The sequence below is a fragment of the Rhinopithecus roxellana genome, chromosome 19 (assembly GCF_007565055.1).
Source record: "Rhinopithecus roxellana isolate Shanxi Qingling chromosome 19, ASM756505v1, whole genome shotgun sequence".
Classification (NCBI taxonomy): domain Eukaryota; kingdom Metazoa; phylum Chordata; class Mammalia; order Primates; family Cercopithecidae; genus Rhinopithecus; species Rhinopithecus roxellana.
In genome coordinates, this window is record NC_044567.1 from 55,554,721 (window position 1) to 55,572,358 (window position 17,638).

General features: G+C 49.7%; 1 protein-coding gene across 1 annotated transcript in view; it reads left to right on the forward strand.

Moving 5' to 3' along the window:
* The first annotated feature begins 550 nt into the window (after window positions 1-550).
* Window positions 551-17,638, forward strand: part of PRPF8 (pre-mRNA processing factor 8) — a 36,730-nt gene continuing 19,642 nt past the window's right edge. The window contains exons 1-24 of the mRNA XM_010373512.2: window positions 551-648; window positions 848-958; window positions 1,711-1,879; window positions 2,832-2,996; window positions 3,085-3,303; window positions 3,433-3,645; window positions 4,062-4,187; window positions 4,285-4,390; window positions 5,314-5,504; window positions 5,696-5,815; window positions 5,899-6,088; window positions 6,243-6,362; window positions 6,472-6,606; window positions 8,384-8,513; window positions 8,892-9,088; window positions 9,344-9,550; window positions 9,685-9,848; window positions 10,000-10,126; window positions 10,233-10,425; window positions 10,705-10,892; window positions 11,363-11,601; window positions 11,837-11,983; window positions 12,162-12,372; window positions 12,569-12,685. Coding sequence (XP_010371814.1) covers window positions 859-958; window positions 1,711-1,879; window positions 2,832-2,996; window positions 3,085-3,303; window positions 3,433-3,645; window positions 4,062-4,187; window positions 4,285-4,390; window positions 5,314-5,504; window positions 5,696-5,815; window positions 5,899-6,088; window positions 6,243-6,362; window positions 6,472-6,606; window positions 8,384-8,513; window positions 8,892-9,088; window positions 9,344-9,550; window positions 9,685-9,848; window positions 10,000-10,126; window positions 10,233-10,425; window positions 10,705-10,892; window positions 11,363-11,601; window positions 11,837-11,983; window positions 12,162-12,372; window positions 12,569-12,685 — 3,774 coding nt within the window. The 5' untranslated portion in view covers window positions 551-648; window positions 848-858. The remainder of the gene's footprint in view (window positions 649-847; window positions 959-1,710; window positions 1,880-2,831; window positions 2,997-3,084; window positions 3,304-3,432; window positions 3,646-4,061; window positions 4,188-4,284; window positions 4,391-5,313; window positions 5,505-5,695; window positions 5,816-5,898; window positions 6,089-6,242; window positions 6,363-6,471; window positions 6,607-8,383; window positions 8,514-8,891; window positions 9,089-9,343; window positions 9,551-9,684; window positions 9,849-9,999; window positions 10,127-10,232; window positions 10,426-10,704; window positions 10,893-11,362; window positions 11,602-11,836; window positions 11,984-12,161; window positions 12,373-12,568; window positions 12,686-17,638) is intronic.

Sequence of the window (17,638 nt, forward strand, 5' to 3'; positions counted from 1 at the left end):
GGCCTTGGACTCCTGGCCTTAAGCGATCCGCCTGCCTCGGCCTCCCAAAGGGCTGCGATTCCAGGCGTGAGCTACCGCCCCCCGCCAAGGTCTTGATTCTTGTCTGCCTTTCTGCTTCCCTGTGAACTCTACTGGTTGCTTTTTTTCCTGCTTTATCCCTCGTCCTCGGTAGACAGTGGGCACTCAATAAAGGATGGTTAAATGAATGAATGCACGAACAAATGACTGTCCTGGAGCTAGTACTGCATTGCACGTATACATTGATGACCACAGACATCGTACAACGCGCAATCTTGGCAAATTTATTAAAAGCCTCCAGACTTCGGTCTCTTGCAGGGCGACGCCGGGAGCCTATCGCACGCTGAGGTCTGTCGTGGGCCCCAGAAACAGCCTCGGAAACGTGGGAGGCGGGGCTTCCCCGACCACACCCCCTTGTATTCAAAGCCTTTCCGCCTGTGGGCCCGCCTCCTCAGCGCAGTGTGCCACTCTAATTGGCCACTTTACCAATCCATCTGAGCACTTCTGCGCCAATTGGATAAACTGCTGAACTCTGGTTGCGCACTTTCCGGCGCTGGGAACGCGGAGCGGACGCAGACTGGCCGCCATTGCGCTGCGGAGAAAGCGGCCTCCTGTGTGAGGGCCTGTGGGGTGCGTGGCAGGCGTTTAAGGCCGGGCTGCGGGAGGCGTGGTCGGGTCAGGCTGAGTGACTGAAGGGGTTAGGCCGGGCGCGGCTGGATGCACTCAGTGTGGCGGGATTGCAGGCCGGGGTCCCCGGACGCCTTTCTGCTGCGCTTCTTGTGGGCCCGGGCCTGTGGTTAGTGAATTTTTCTGTCCCGCCGCTGTCCAGATTCTCCGGGTATGGCCGGAGTATTTCCTTACCGAGGGCCGGGTAACCCGGTGCCCGGCCCTCTAGCCCCACTACCGGACTACATGTCGGAGGAGAAGCTGCAGGAGAAAGGTGAGTCGAGTGTGGAGCGGCGCGCGGGCCGGAGGCTGGGCGGGTGTTCGCGCGCGCAGGTGGCTGGGGACCCTCCCCGTTTGGGCCGCTCCTGAGGTGACAATTCCCTTGTTAGCCCCATTTAACTTTTTATCAAGTCATTTTAAGCGCGTGTTATCCGCAAGCTGATCCAGTAGCGATGGGGGCAAAATTCCTATCCTTACGGGGTTTAAATTACAGCGGGAGAGATAGATGGTAACAAAACCTTGAGGATCTGTAATAAAAACGTCAGGCCGGGCGCAGTGGTTCACGCCTGTGATCCCAGCACTTTGGGAGATCCAGGCGGGCGGATCACCTGAGGTCGGGAGTTCCAGACCAGCCTGGCCAACATGGTGAAACCCCGTCTCTACTAAAAATACAAAAATTAGTCGTGTGTGGTGGCACCTGTCTATAACCCCAGCTACTGGGGAGGTTGAGGCGGGAGAATGGCTTGAACCCGGGAGGCAGAGGTTGCAGTGAGCTGAGATCGCACCATTGCACTCCAACCTGGGTGACAGAGCGAAACAACGTCTCAAAAAAAAAAAAGTCAAATAGTGATAAATGTGATGAAGGGAAAAATAGAGTAAAATGGTAAGGGAATTGGCAAGGAGTGCTTCTTCCTGCTGGATGCCTGCTCCTCTGTCACACTCACTGACAGGAGCTTACTCTAGGGCAAGAGGTGAAGAGGATTAGGCTGAAGGTGTGCAGTCTTTTAAACTGAGGTGCCTTTGTAGCTCGAAAATGGCAGCAATTGCAGGCAAAGCGCTATGCAGAAAAGCGGAAGTTTGGGTTTGTGGATGCCCAGAAGGAAGACATGCCCCCGGAACATGTCAGGAAGATCATTCGAGACCATGGAGACATGACCAACAGAAAGTTCCGCCATGACAAAAGGGTTTACTTGGGGTAAGGAACATCCTGAAATAATTTCATTTGGAATTTGGCCCTTTTCCCTTTTCCCTGTCCCACAGTCTTGGATAGATGCTCTGTCATTTTGGAACAGGACGCTGCTTTGACAGCTCATCTTGGTGGATATAAGAGAAAGGGGAAAACCAGTAGGAGTCTCTGATAATTTCTATATCTTCCACTTATGCAGTCTGTTTCCCTTCTGTTCCTGATCTGTGACTGGGACTTTAATTTGTCCCGTTGATGCTATTATAAGATGTCCCTGTCATTGAGCTGGTTGAAGCCCAGAGTGGGATACTGTGCATAGTGGCAGCCTGTCACTCCTCAGGGACCTGAATTCTGTGTTTAGGGTATTTAATTTCAGAGGTATCCCTACTGCTGTTTTTCTGTGGCTGTAAACTGGGTGGGTACAGGTACAGATGTCTTAGCAGATTCCTGTTCTATTTGGACACAAAAATGTTTGCCGTGTAATGAACTGGAAGTTTTGTTTATTTCGAAAAATAGTTTGAGAACTGTGCTGGCTGCTAGGGGTATAGTAGCGAGCAGAGGGTAACAATCTCCGCCTTTCTGCAGTGTGCAGTCTAGTGGCATGACAGACATGAGACAACTGGTGATAGTGAAGTATGGTGAATACTTTATTATGATTTATGAGAAGATACTGAGGGAATAGGATGTGAGACAGCCGCAAAGCTGTCTCCAGAGGGATAGCCGTTGATTTAGAGGAGCTGATACCAGCATTGTGGGACTATGACATTTAAGAAGAGTGGTGCAAGGTGAAGTTGGAGAGGGAGAGGCAGGGTTTCTGGTTAGGAAGGGCCTATGGGCTACGTCTGGGAGTTTGGATTGTAAGGTAGGATTTACTGTGGATCATGAGCGTGTGGCTTCTCTTCATGGGACAGGTAGCAGAACACCTCGTCATTTCTAATAGCCTTCTCTTTTTCTAATGTGCCAGTGCCCTCAAGTACATGCCCCATGCAGTCCTCAAACTCCTGGAGAACATGCCTATGCCTTGGGAGCAGATTCGGGATGTGCCTGTGCTGTACCACATCACTGGAGCCATTTCCTTCGTCAATGAGATTCCCTGGGTTATTGAACCTGTCTACATCTCCCAGTGGGGGTGAGAAAGGCTGAAATATGGTGGGCGGTGGTGGTGGTGATTGGGGGGCAGTGGGTAGAAATGGTTGTATGATGTTCTTGCCTTCCAGGTCAATGTGGATTATGATGCGCCGAGAAAAAAGAGATAGGAGGCATTTCAAGAGGATGCGTTTTCCCCCTTTTGATGATGAGGAGCCGCCCTTGGACTATGCTGACAACATCCTAGATGTTGAGCCACTGGAGGCCATTCAGCTAGAGCTGGACCCTGAGGAGGACGCCCCTGTGTTGGACTGGTTCTATGACCACCAGCCATTGAGGGACAGCAGGAAGTGAGTGATAGATGGAGATACTACTCCTGGGAGGAGTTCCAGAAACCCAGAGGGAGTCCTGGGAGATCAGTAGGTGGTATGGTTTGTCTAGCTGCTTACTTGAGGTGGGCCTTTCATTTTTTACCCTAGGTATGTAAATGGCTCCACTTACCAGCGCTGGCAGTTCACACTACCTATGATGTCGACTCTCTACCGCCTGGCTAATCAGCTCCTGACAGACTTGGTGGATGACAACTACTTCTACCTGTTTGATTTGAAGGCCTTCTTTACATCCAAGGCACTCAATATGGCCATTCCTGGAGGCCCCAAATTTGAACCTCTTGTTCGAGACATCAACCTACAGTGAGTTGGAGAGATTAGGGATTTTAGACATTTTGAGTTGGATAAAATGTAATCTTGATCCTTAAAGTCCTGATATAACTTCCAAATTAGTCTGCGCCAGGTGCAGTGGCTCACGCTGTAATCCCAGCACATTGGGAAGCTGAGGCAGGAGGATTGCTTAAGCCCAGAAGTTTGAGTCCAGCCTGGGCAACATGGCAGAGCCCTGTCTTTACCAAAATTTTGCTGGGTGTTATGGCACTCGCAGCTTCCTGTAGTCTCAGTTACTTGGGAGGCTGAGCTGTGGGAGGATTGTCTGAGCCCAGGAGGTTGCAGCTGCAGTGAACCATGATCATGCCATTGCATTCCAGCTTGGATGATAGAATGAGACCCTGTCTCAAAAAAAAAAAAGTCTGCTTACTCTTGATATTGTACCCTAGGGATGAAGACTGGAATGAATTCAATGATATTAACAAGATTATCATCCGGCAGCCTATCCGCACTGAATACAAGATTGCTTTTCCTTACTTGTACAACAATCTTCCACACCATGTCCACCTCACCTGGTAAGAGACCTGGAACACAACAGTTGGAAAGGAGAAGGCTGGTGTTTAGGTTGGGCCAGGGCGGGAAAACTTTGGCTGACTCTTCCTTTCGTTTTAGGTACCATACTCCCAACGTTGTATTCATCAAAACTGAGGATCCTGATTTGCCAGCTTTCTACTTTGACCCTTTGATCAACCCAATCTCCCACAGGCACTCGGTCAAGGTGAGGAAGGGAAGGGACACTTTCCCTCAGCAACTCTAGGAGAAATGCCTGAGGTTGACTGAAATGCTACTGAACACTGAAGTGGAGGGAGACATGTTTTCCATCTTGCTAAGTATTCCCCTTGAGCTATAAGCGAATTTGAGAATTTAGCATTTGCCTTAAAACGTGTCATTGGTATAATCCTAGTTTCTGTGATTATCCTTCTGGACTTTATGGTTCTCCTGTTGGGCGCTGTAGATAATCTGTCCTGGTTTGTCTCTATTATATTTGTTTGTTTTAGTCTTTATATTGAGATGTAGTTAACATACCGTACAAGTTACCCATTTAAAGTGTGTAATTTGGTGGTTTTTAGTTTATTCTCAGAGTTGTCCCAACTGTCATGACATGCAATTTGAGAATATTTTCATTACTTGAGAAAGAAACCCTTAGCAGTTACTCTCCATTTCTCCGCAACTTTCTTACGCAACCACTAATCTACTTGCTGTCTGTAGATTTGCCTGTTCTGCACATTTCATATGATAGAATGAAAGAGAATCATACACTGTGTAGTCTTCAGTGACTGGCTTCTTAAGCTCACCATGATGTTTTCCATGTTCATTTGTGTTCCGTTGTGTCCAAGCCCAGTGTTTGGAGCTTGGGTGGAGGTGATTGCAGTGTTGGCTGCTGTGGTGTTGGGGCTCCGTTGGGAGGCTTTCTGTTGGTGAGCCAGTTGGGGTGTGAGAAGTGACACCTGCTTTCCTGGTGGCCCTGTCTTGTTCTTTGCTCCCTTGCTTTCCTTTGCGCTGGCACGTCAGGGCTGCTTCTGTCAGACAGTCCAGTTTCCATGGCAGATACAGGCTTTGTGCTTGGCCCCAGATAATGTCCCTCTTAAGTCTGTGCCTAGTTTAGCAGGAACTAAACCCTTAGAGGGATTCCTTTTTCAGAGCCAGGAACCGTTGCCGGATGATGATGAGGAATTTGAGCTCCCGGAGTTTGTGGAGCCCTTCCTGAAGGACACACCCCTCTATACAGACAATACAGCCAATGGCATTGCCCTGCTCTGGGCCCCACGGCCCTTCAACCTACGCTCTGGTCGCACCCGTCGGGCCCTGGACATACCGCTTGTCAAGAACTGGTAAGGTTTCTCCCTGGGGCAGGGGGAACAATAGTGGATATACAGGGGAAAAGACTCCAACTAGGTGGGCGTGTAGCCTTTCTTAAAAATTTTTTTTTTCCATAAAAGTGGCAGACAACCCAAGGCTTGCCTTCTTTAGCAGAGTGGCTGGAAGAAGCGATGGCTGAACTCTGGTGGGCTTATTTTCCCAGGTATCGGGAGCACTGTCCTGCCGGGCAGCCTGTGAAAGTGAGGGTCTCCTACCAGAAGCTGCTGAAGTACTACGTGCTGAATGCCCTGAAGCACCGGCCTCCAAAGGCTCAGAAGAAGAGGTGAGGTGCCCCGGGGCCCTGTGCAGACTTGGGTTCCAGAGATACCAGTAGGCTGACTCTCACTCTCCATGTTCCCACCTCAGGTATCTGTTCCGCTCCTTCAAAGCCACCAAATTCTTTCAGTCCACAAAGCTGGACTGGGTGGAGGTTGGGCTCCAGGTTTGCCGCCAGGGCTATAACATGCTCAACCTCCTCATTCACCGCAAAAACCTCAACTACCTGCACCTGGACTACAACTTCAACCTCAAGCCCGTGAAAACGCTCACCACCAAGGTGCCTGCATTGGAACCGAGGGGCCTCCTGGGTGTCAGGGACGGACAGCTGTTTTTGCTCTGGCTGTTGATGAAGGCATACATCCAGTTGGGTCCGTTGCTCATTCATGTTCTTTCTGGTTTTTTTTGTTTGTTTGTTTTTGCATCCTCTCCAGGAAAGAAAGAAATCGCGTTTTGGGAATGCTTTCCACCTGTGTCGGGAAGTTCTGCGTTTGACTAAGCTGGTGGTGGACAGTCACGTGCAGTATCGGCTGGGCAATGTGGATGCCTTCCAGGTGAGGTTAGGTATTCCCAACCCCTGCCTGGGTGAGGAGGCTGGAGGAAGCCTGTGCTGACCATGGAGCTGGTTTAAGTTCCAGGTCTGACAGGGCAATTGTCTTGCAGCTGGCGGATGGATTGCAGTATATATTTGCCCATGTTGGGCAGTTGACGGGCATGTATCGATACAAATACAAGCTGATGCGACAGATTCGTATGTGCAAGGACCTGAAGCATCTCATCTATTATCGTTTCAACACGGTGAGACCCTGACTCTAGTGGCTTACTTTCTTTGAAACAGAGTCTTACTCTTGTCGCTCAGGCTGGAGTGCAATGGCACGATCTCAGCTCATTGCAGCCTCTGCCTCCTGGGTTCAAGCAATTCTCCTGCCTCAGCCTCCCGAGCAGCTGGGATTACAGGTGCCCGCCACCACACCTAGCTATTTTTTTTTTTTTTTTTTTTGAGACGGAGTCTTGCTCTGTTGCCCTGGCTAGAGTGCAGTGGCCGGATCTCAGCTCACTGCAAGCTCCGCCTCCCGGGTTTACGCCATTCTCCTGCCTCAGCCTCCGGAGTAGCTGGGACTACAGGCGCCCTCCACCTCACCCGGCTAGTTTTTTTGTATTTTTAGTAGAGACGGGGTTTCACCATGTTAGCCAGGATGGTCTCGATCTCCTGACTTCGTGATCCTCCCGTCTCGGCCTCCCAAAGTGCTGGGATTACAGGCTTGAGCCATCGCGCCCGGCCTTTTTTTTTTTAATCTATGTTTCTTTTTTGAGACTGTTGCCCTGTTGCCCCGGGGGAATGCAATGGCACGATCTCGGCTCACCACAATCTCTGCCTCCCAGGTTCAAGCGATTCTCCTGCTTCAGCCTCCTGAGTAGCTGGGACTACAGGCGCACACCACCATGCTTGGCTAATTTTTGAATTTTTAGTAGAGGTGGGGTTTCACTATGTTAGCCAGGCTGGTCTTGAACTCTTGACCTCAGGTGATCCACTCTCTTTGGTCTCCCAAAGTGCTGGGATTACCAGCTTGAGCCACTGTACCCAGCCTCACTGGACTTACTTTCTTTTTTTTTTTTTTTTTTTTTGAGACAGAGTCTCGCTCTGTCGCCCAGGCTGGAGTGCAGTGGCCGGATCTCAGCTCACTGCAAGCTCCGCCTCCCGGGTTTACGCCATTCTCCTGCCTCAGCCTCCCGAGTAGCTGGGACTACAGGTGCCCGCCAGGTTGCCCGGCTAGTTTTTTGTATTTTTAGTAGAGACAGGGTTTCACCATGTTAGCCAGGATGGTCTCGATCTCCTGACCTCGTGATCCGCCCGTCTTGGCCTCCCAAAGTGCTGGGATTACAGGCTTGAGCCACCGCGCCCGGCCTGGACTTACTTTCTCATATCTTTTTTCATTTATACATTTAGACAGGGCTCTTTCCAGGGACCTATTTGGAGACCAGCTATGAGTGTATCCTTACTACCCCTTCATTTTTTATTTTTATTTTTTTTTGAGACGGAGTCTCGCTCTGTCACCCAGGCTGAAGTGCAGTGGCCGGATCTCAGCTCACTGCAAGCTCCCCATCCCGCGTTTACGCCATTCTCCTGCCTCAGCCTCCTGAGTAGCTGGGACTACAGGAGCCCGCCACCTCACCCGGCTAGTTTTTTGTATTTTTTTTAGTAGAGACAGAGTGTCACCGTGTTAGCCAGGATGGTCTCGATCTCCTGACCTCGTGATCCGCCTGTCTCGGCCTCCCAAAGTGCTGGGATTACAGGCTTGAGCCACCGCGCCCAGCCCTTACTACCCCCTTTAAATTCACATGGGCAATCTTAGTTCCTAGTTTTTGCCTTAAGGTTTCTCATTTACCCTTTTGTTTTAGATGTTGTTTAGATGTTGAGGACCCAGAGTTTTTTTTTTTCTTTTTATTCCTCTATTGCCATCCGTATATTCGTTTATATGTTTATTATACATATATGCCCCACTTCTGCCCAGGTCTCAGTTGCTGTTGAAATGCATGGCTAACTTGTGTTCTTAACTTCTGCTTGGGATCATAGGGCCCTGTAGGGAAGGGTCCTGGCTGTGGCTTCTGGGCTGCCGGTTGGCGAGTCTGGCTGTTTTTCATGCGTGGCATTACCCCTTTGTTGGAACGATGGCTGGGCAACCTCCTGGCCCGGCAGTTTGAAGGTGAGTGGTTTTCTCTGTGTCCAACTTCTCCTGTTACTGCTTCAAAGCTACCTCCCCTTGTTTGAGTCTGTTCCCTGCTCTTGTATGAGCACCCCTTCCTACTGGATTGCCTTTAGGTCCAGTTCTCAAAATGAGTCTGACCTAGTTTTCTAGTTCTTGGGCTTCCTTCTGGGGCCTTGAGAGGCAATCATGCATTTGCAGGAGTGGACATTCTTCAGAAGCATAGTTGTGAATGTTTAAGGTAGCTCCGGGGCACATGGGCGCTTTGTTAATACCTAATTTTATTGTAACCATAATGAGTGAGGGGCATGAAGGTAGAGACCCTTACTGAAAGCAAGGAATCATGCTTGTAATCCCCTTGGGATACTCTACTTCTAGGTCGACACTCAAAGGGGGTGGCAAAGACAGTAACAAAGCAGCGAGTGGAGTCCCATTTTGACCTTGAGCTGCGGGCAGCTGTGATGCATGATATTCTGGACATGATGCCTGAGGGCATCAAACAGAACAAGGCCCGGACAATCCTGCAGCACCTCAGTGAAGCCTGGCGCTGCTGGAAAGCCAACATTCCCTGGAAGGTGGGTGGCTCTCCATTTCCTTGGAGGGGTAAACATCGTCTTTAGGTTAGGATCACCACTTTGTGACTCATGAGGGGACTATCTGGTTCCTATCTCTTTTCTTTTCCCTTTTAGAGAGGGGCTTGCTGTATTGCTTAGGCTGGCCTCAAGCCTGAGCTCGAGCAGTCCTCCTCAGTCTCCTGAGTAGCCGGGACTACAGGTGTGCACCACAGCACCTGCTTTATCCCAGTTTGATTGTGCTTTTTGGACTTTTAGGTCCCTGGACTGCCAACGCCCATAGAGAATATGATCCTTCGATATGTGAAGGCCAAGGCTGACTGGTGGACCAACACTGCTCACTACAACCGAGAACGGATCCGCCGAGGGGCCACTGTGGACAAGACTGTGTGTAAAAAGAACCTGGGCCGCCTCACCCGGCTCTATCTGAAGGCAGAACAGGAGCGGCAGCACAACTACCTGAAGGTTGGGCAGAGTAGGCTGGGCTAGGTGTGAGTGGTGGGAGAGTGGGCATGAGGGAGGACTGCAGAGTTGTGACTGAACCTTGTTCTGGGGGGATCGGGCTATAGCGGGAGGCTAATTTCATGTCCACCTTGCAGGATGGGCCTTACATCACGGCGGAGGAAGCAGTGGCAGTATATACCACTACAGTGCATTGGTTGGAAAGCCGCAGGTTCTCACCCATCCCATTCCCCCCACTCTCCTATAAGCATGACACCAAGTTGCTCATCTTGGCATTGGAGCGGCTCAAGGAAGCTTACAGGTGAGTATTAGGGTAGATAGGTTCCTGTTGGGAAGGTGACAGCAGGGAATGGCATCATCCTCAGAGTCCAAAGAAAGAAGGTGTAGCCCCAGTCTTTTCTGGTTTTACTTCCTCCTGGTTTTGCCATTCACCGTTCCCCTTGCCTTATCAGTGTGAAGTCTCGGTTGAACCAGTCTCAGAGGGAGGAGCTAGGTCTGATCGAGCAGGCCTACGATAACCCCCACGAGGCACTGTCCCGCATCAAGCGTCACCTCCTCACACAGAGAGCCTTCAAAGAGGTGAGTGAGAGCCTCCCAAGTTTTCTTTTTGGTTCTACCTTTCATTCTTGGTAGAACTAAAGGTAGCCTCAGGTGATTGTTGTGAACCAGCCTCCTTGTCCCACAGGTGGGCATTGAGTTCATGGATCTCTATAGCCACCTGGTTCCAGTATACGACGTAGAGCCACTGGAGAAGATAACTGACGCCTACCTGGACCAATACCTGTGGTATGAAGCCGACAAGCGCCGCCTCTTCCCACCCTGGATTAAGCCTGCTGACACAGAACCACCTCCACTGCTTGTTTACAAGTGGTGCCAAGGTAGAACTTTCCTGAGATTGCTCTGTGAGGAACGGGGGATGAATTTAGTTCTATGTCAAAATTCTCATCTGGGCAGCATGATTGGTTTACTCTCTTGATGCATGGTAGTAAAAGGAAGTAATGTTCATGTTAAACTGAAGAAAGCCCATAGTCAAAGCAATCCAGATGACTACGTGGAATGGTAGTGGGATTGGTTATGGAAGGTAATGATAGTTACTGTGGGGCTAGTCCTGAAAGAGGATTTCTAACCTGCTGGAGACCTGCCTTGCTACTCCTCAGGCATCAATAACCTGCAGGACGTGTGGGAGACAAGTGAAGGCGAGTGCAATGTCATGCTGGAGTCCCGCTTTGAGAAGATGTATGAGAAGATCGACTTGACCCTGCTCAATAGGCTGCTGCGCCTCATCGTGGACCACAACATAGCCGATTACATGACAGCCAAGAACAATGTCGTCATCAACTATAAGGTGTGTCTCAGGCACAGTAGCACGAAATTGTGTGTGGAATGGTTGTCTGGCCCACTGACTCAGAATTTGCTGCGGGGGAGGCTGGGTGCAATGGCTCACGCCTGTAATCCCAGCACTTTGGGACGCTGAGGCGGTCGGATCACAAGGTCAGGAGTTCGAGACCAGTCTGGCCAACACGGTGAAACCCCGTCTCTACTTAAAAAAATACAAAAATTAGTTGGGTGTGGTGGGCGCCTGTAATCCCAGCTACTCGGGAGGCTAAGGCAGGAGAATCCCTTGAACCCAGGAGGTGGAGGTTGCAGTGAGCTGAGATTGCACCACTGCACTCCAGCCTGAGGGACTGAGCATAACTCCACCTTGGAGGGGAGTCAGGGGAATAGAATTTGCCGAGGGGAGAACAAAAGAGGTTGACCCTGGAGAATCCTGGGACATGGCTCAGGTTGTTAAGAATTGTAGTTCTTTCTTTCTAGGACATGAACCATACGAATTCATACGGGATTATCAGAGGCCTGCAGTTTGCCTCGTTCATCGTGCAGTATTATGGCCTGGTGATGGACTTGCTTGTATTGGGATTGCACCGGGCCAGTGAGATGGCTGGGCCCCCTCAGATGCCAAATGACTTTCTCAGTTTCCAGGACATAGCCACTGAGGCTGCCCACCCCATCCGTCTCTTCTGCAGATACATTGATCGCATCCATATTTTTTTCAGGTGAGGGCTTGCCTGGATTCCTAGCCTTGCAGGGTACTGAGGCATATGCTTTGCCTCTGAAATCAGCTATTGTACCTGAGTTGACTTAACTGCTGTTGGGGCTTTAAAATGGAATGAAGCCTGGGGAGGGTGGGGGTAGGATGGGGTGAGGTCTCCGTCTGTGGAGCTGGAGGACCCGTGGGGTCCCAGATCTCAAGTGTATTGGGGCCTCAGCAGTGTACCTGGTCTGGTGTAGGTTCACAGCAGATGAAGCTCGGGACCTGATTCAACGTTACCTGACAGAGCACCCTGACCCCAATAATGAAAACATCGTTGGCTATAATAACAAGAAGTGCTGGCCCCGAGATGCCCGTATGCGCCTCATGAAACATGATGTTAACTTGTGAGTCTAGGTTGGGGCTGTGTGAGCTGGAAGGACATAGGCTAAGTGCCCAGAGAGGGCATACTGAGGCTGTGTCCTGGGTGGGAGACGTGTGGCTGTGGCAGGATATCATCAGTTGGCCTTGGAAGGGAAGTTCCTTCCAAGAAACTGATGTGACCATATGGTTCTCTGTGGGCAGAGGCCGGGCAGTATTCTGGGACATCAAGAACCGCTTGCCACGGTCAGTGACTACAGTTCAGTGGGAGAACAGCTTCGTGTCTGTGTACAGTAAGGACAACCCCAACCTGCTATTCAACATGTGTGGCTTCGAGTGCCGCATCCTGCCTAAGTGCCGCACCAGCTATGAGGAGTTCACCCACAAGGACGGGGTCTGGAACCTGCAGAATGAGGTACAGCCTGGGAGGGGCTGGGAGTGACATGAGCACGCCTGCACTTCCTGGGTGAGTGGGAGCCAGGAACACGGGCATCCCTTGTCCTTGTCAGTCACCGGAGCCTTGTTGGGTGGAAAGGCTTAGTGGTGAGCACAGTTGGCTCTTGCTTCTGTGGGAGTTCCTCAGACAAAGTAACCTTGACTTTGTGGTTTAGGTTACTAAGGAGCGCACAGCTCAGTGTTTCCTGCGTGTGGATGATGAGTCAATGCAGCGCTTCCACAACCGTGTGCGTCAAATTCTCATGGCCTCTGGCTCCACCACCTTCACCAAGGTACAAGGCCGTCATCCCCAGCTTCCCTCTTGTCCTCTGCTGTCCTCTGCTCGTCTCATATCCCTTTCACTTCTTCCCCTGACGGCTTCTCCTTCCTTCTCCACTTTGCTTAGTGTGCCAGTTTCCATGCTCTGTGCAGTAGCGGCTTACAGTGTCAGGTCACTTTATAGTTATTTTCTGAGAATTCCTTGTAGGAATTCTGCAGTCTCCTTCTTACGGAGTTGTGATGATTCTAAATTAAGGCAACAGTAAAAGTTGGATTTATTATTTTGAACAGTAAAGTATTATTTTTGCATTTTCTCCGGGGCTTATTTGTCTAAATTATGTTAACCAGTGGCATAGAGAACCTGTGAAAAAGCAACTCTCGTAGGCATCTCAGAGTTCGTTTCTCCTTCGCTTACCTTCAGAGGCCCAGCTGAAGGCAACTGGAATCGAGAAAGAAAAATCTGAGGAATTTGGAACTATGTATATTTAAGTTTTCGCAAGATTTAAAAAGTTACCTCGGCCAGGCACAGTGGCTCACGCCTGTAATCCCAGCACTTTGGGAGGCCGAGGCTGGTGGATCACCTGAGGTCAAGAGTTTGAGACCAGCCTGGCTGACTTGGTGAAACCTCGTCTCTGCTAAAAATACAAAAATTAGCCGGGCCTGGTGGCAGGTACCCAGCTACTTAGGAGGCTGAGGCAGGAGAATTGCTTGAATCCAGGAGGCAGAGGTTGCTGTGAGCGGAGATCTTACCATTGCACTCCAGCCTGGGCAACAGAGCAAAAACTCTATCTCCAAAAAAAAAAAGAAAAATGTTACCTCACTCTGGTTTCCATTAGTGTAACTCTTAACTATAACATTTTTCTTGCATTCTAACCTTCACATTTCAAAATGTGCAGTATTTACATGTGCAGAATGTTTTCTGTTTTATAGTAAGACTTCTGTTAAGAAGACGTTCTATTATGTTTTAGAACTATTGCATTACAGTTGAGTTTCCTTTATCCAAAATTCTTAGGACCAGAAATGTTTTGGATTTCAGGTTTTTTTTTTTTTTTAATATTTTCATTATTATTACTAGAGACAGGGTCTCACTCGGTCACTTAGGCTGAAGTGCAGTGGCGCTATCATAGGTCACTGCAGCTCAAGTGATCGTCACACCTCAGCCTCCCGAGTATCTGGGACCACAGGTGCGTACTCCACCATGCCTGGCTAATTTAAAAAATTTTTCTTTTTTTTTTTTTTTGAGACGGAGTCACGTAGGCTGGAGTGCAGTGGTGCGATCTCGGCTCACTGCAAGCTCCGCCTCCCAGGTTCACACCATTCTCCTGCCTCAGCCTCCCGAGTAGCTGGGACTACAGGTGCCTTACACCACGTCCAGCTAATTTTTTGTATTTTTTTTTTTTTTTTTTTTTTGAGACGGATTCTTGCTCTGTCGCCCAGGCTGGAGTGCAGTGGCTGGATCTCGGCTCACTGCAAGCTCCGCCTCCCAGGTTCACGCCATTCTCCTGCCTCAGCCTCCCGAGCAGCTGGGACTATAGGCGCCCGCCACCATGCCCGGCTAATTTTTTTGTATTTTTTAGTAGAGACGGGGTTTCACCGTGTTAGCCAGGATGGTCTAGATCTCCTGACCTCGTGATCCACCCGTCTCAGCCTCCCAAAGTGCTGGGATTACAGGCTTGAGCCACCGCGCCCGGCTTTTGTATTTTTTTTAGTAGAGACGGGGTTTCACCTTGTTAGCCAGGATGGTCTCTGTCTCCTGACCTTGTGATCCGCCCGCCTCAGCCTCCCAAAGTACTGGGATTACAGGCGTGAGCCACTGCGCCCGGCCTAACTTTTAAATTTTTTGTAGAGCTGGGATCTCACTCTCTTGTCCAGGCTGGTCTCAAACTCCTTGAGTTCAAGCAGTCCCCCTGCCTTAGCCTCTCATAGTGCTGGCTTATAGGTGTGAGCCGCCGTGCCCAGCCTTGAAATATTTTCATTAGGCCGGGCGCGGTGGCTCAAGCCTGTAATCCCAGCACTTTGGGAGGCCGAGGCGGGCGGATCATGAGGTCAGGAGATCGAGACCATCCTGGCTAACACGGTGAAACCCCGTCTCTACTAAAAGCTGCAAAAAACTAGCCGGGCGAGGTGGCAGGCGCCTGTAGTCCCAGCTACCTGGGAGGCTGAGGCAGGAGAATGGCGTAAACCCGGGAGGCGGAGCTTGCAGTGAGCTGAGATCTGGCCACAGCACTCCAGCCTGGGTGACAGAGCGAGACTTCGTCTCAAAAAAAAAAAAAAAAAAAAAAATTTTCATTATACTTACAGGTTCAGCGTCCCTAATCCAAAATCTGAAATGCACCAGTGAGCATTTTCCTTGAGCATCATGTTGGTGCTCAGAGTGTTGGGACTTAAAAAGTTTCAGCTTTTTGAGCGTTTTGGGTTTTAGATTAACCTGTGTCTGGGAATCTGTGAGAGCACCAGAGTTAATGATTTCTCTAGCCCAGTTTGGAAGTGGAGGAGGAAAGGATTCCTGAAAGAAATAGCATGTGATGAGGCAGGCGAGGGAGGGTGTTCCTTTAGCCAGAAGTGTGGCGATGTAACTAGTTTGGTGTACGTGGGACTATGGAAAGTTTAAGGTTTGCTGGAGTAAACTGTGGAATTGGGAATGTTAAGAGATGAGGCTGGATAAATAGTGGAGAGCCATATCATGGAGGGCATTGCACACCTTAGGAAGAATTATGTAAGGGTCTTAAACACAGAGTGACTTTGTCAGATTTGTTTTCCTTTTTATTTTTATTTTTTGACTTCCCACATTACAGATGTAGACTTTGTCCGATTTCTGTGTCAGATGATTCACTGTTGTAGCTGTGAGAAAGATGGACCTGAAAGGATAGGATGGGTGACTAGGTTTGGGGACCACTGAAGAAGTCCAGATAAAAAGGATGAGAGCAGCCAGGCGCCGTGATCGTGCCTGTAATCCCAGCACTTAGGGAGGCCGAGGTGGGTGGATCACCTGAGATCAGGAGATCGAGACCATCTGGCTAACACGGTGAAACCCCATCTCTACTAAAAAATACGAAAAATTAGCTGGGCGTGGTGGCAGGCATCTGTAGTCCCAGCTCCTCAGGAGGCTGAGGCAGAAGAATGGTGTGAACCCGGGAGGTGGAGCTTGCAGTGAGCTGAGATCACACCACTACACTGCAGCCTGGGCGACACAGCAAGACTCCGTCTCAAAAAAAACAAACAAAAAAAACGATGAGAGCAGGCCGGTACGGGGGCTCACGCCTGTAATCCCAGTACTTTGGGAGGCCCAGGCGGTGGATCACCTGAGGTCAGGAGTTTGAGACCAGCCTGACCAACATTGGGAAACTCTGTCTCTACTTAAAATATGAAAATTAGGCCGGGCGCGGTGGCTCGAGCCTGTAATCCCAGCACTTTGGGAGGCCGAGACGGGCGGATCACGAGGTCAGGAGATCGAGACCATCCTGGCTAACATGGTGAAACCCCGTCTCTACTAAAAATACAAAAAACTAGCCGGGCGACCTGGCGGGCGCCTGTAGTCCCAGCTACTCGGGAGGCTGAGGCAGGAGAATGGCGTGAACCCGGGAGGCGGAGCTTGCAGTGAGCTGAGATCCGGCCACTGCACTCCAGCCTGGGCGACAGAGCAAGACTCCGTCTCAAAAAAAAAAAAAAAAAAAAAAGAAAGAAAATTAGCCAGGCGTTGTGGTGCATGCCTGTAATCTCAGCTACACAGGAGGCCGAGGCAGGAGAATCGCTTGAACCCGGGAGACACAGGTTGCAGTGAGCTGAGATCCTACCACTGCACTCCAGCCTGACAATGGGGTGAGACTCTGTCTCCAGAAAAATATATAAATCAGTAAAAATGATGAGAGCAGTGAAAGTAGAGGTAGGAAGAGGGGAACAGGTTTGATAAGAAGTTAGCAGGTAAAATCAGCAGAACTTTGTGGTCATGGGATGCTGAAAGAAAAGTCAAAAATGATGTGCAGATGTCGGCATGGGTGACTAGGTGGATGTTAATGCCACGAACTGGAAGACCACATGAACAAGAGCAGGTTTAGGACGGAAGATAGAGAAATCTAGTTTAGGATATATAAAGTTTGAAGTTCTGAGAACATTCAGATGGAGGTGTCCAGCAGGCGTTTGCTTATATCATATTTCTTCAGTTCCAAGATACATATTTAAGTACATGTATACACATATGTGTAGATTCCCCCTGCTCCCTTAGTGGTGCCTCTTTAATTGATGATCTGTGAGATTTGATTTCAAAAGTATGAGTTTGACATTCCAGAGAGAAATGCAACTAGAAAGGGAAGAGCAGTCAGGGATAACTTAGGGGTTCCGAGGTGAGTAGCAATCTGAAGAAGCATGGAGAATAGGTCTGGATCAAAAATGTCGATTTAGGAGTCTATCAGCCAAAGGTTGAAAGCTCAAGAATGAGTGACATCACCCAGGGACAGTGTAGAGTGAGAAGAGGAGAGGGACAGATTTGGAACTGCGGGGAATACCGAGATTGAGTGTGGCCAGAACCTGTGGGAGAGTGCTGGGTCTTGGCACCAAGGCCTTCAGGAACATGTGTCCAGAAGTGGAGTGGATGCTTAGCAGTGTCATTTGCCTAAGAGCATTGGGTTAGATAAGGACTGAAAAGTAGCTATTGGATTTGGCAGTTAGATAAGAACTGAAAAGTAGCCTTTGGATTTGGCAGTTAGGACGTCATTGGTGACCTTAGCAGGAGCTGTTACAGAAATAGTAGGGATGGAAGCCAGATGGCAGTGGGTGAGGCTTCATGGAAAGTGAGTGAGTGGAGACAGCAAGGACAGTCTGCCAGTTGAAGAGAAGGAAGGACATCAGATGCCACCTAGCGGGAGCTGTAAGTCAATGGAGGTGTTTGAATGGCAGTGACGTGAGTATGTTTTAATTAAGGAGCCCAGTAGCAGTTCAGTGTACAATAGAAAAGTGTGGTAACTGGCCAG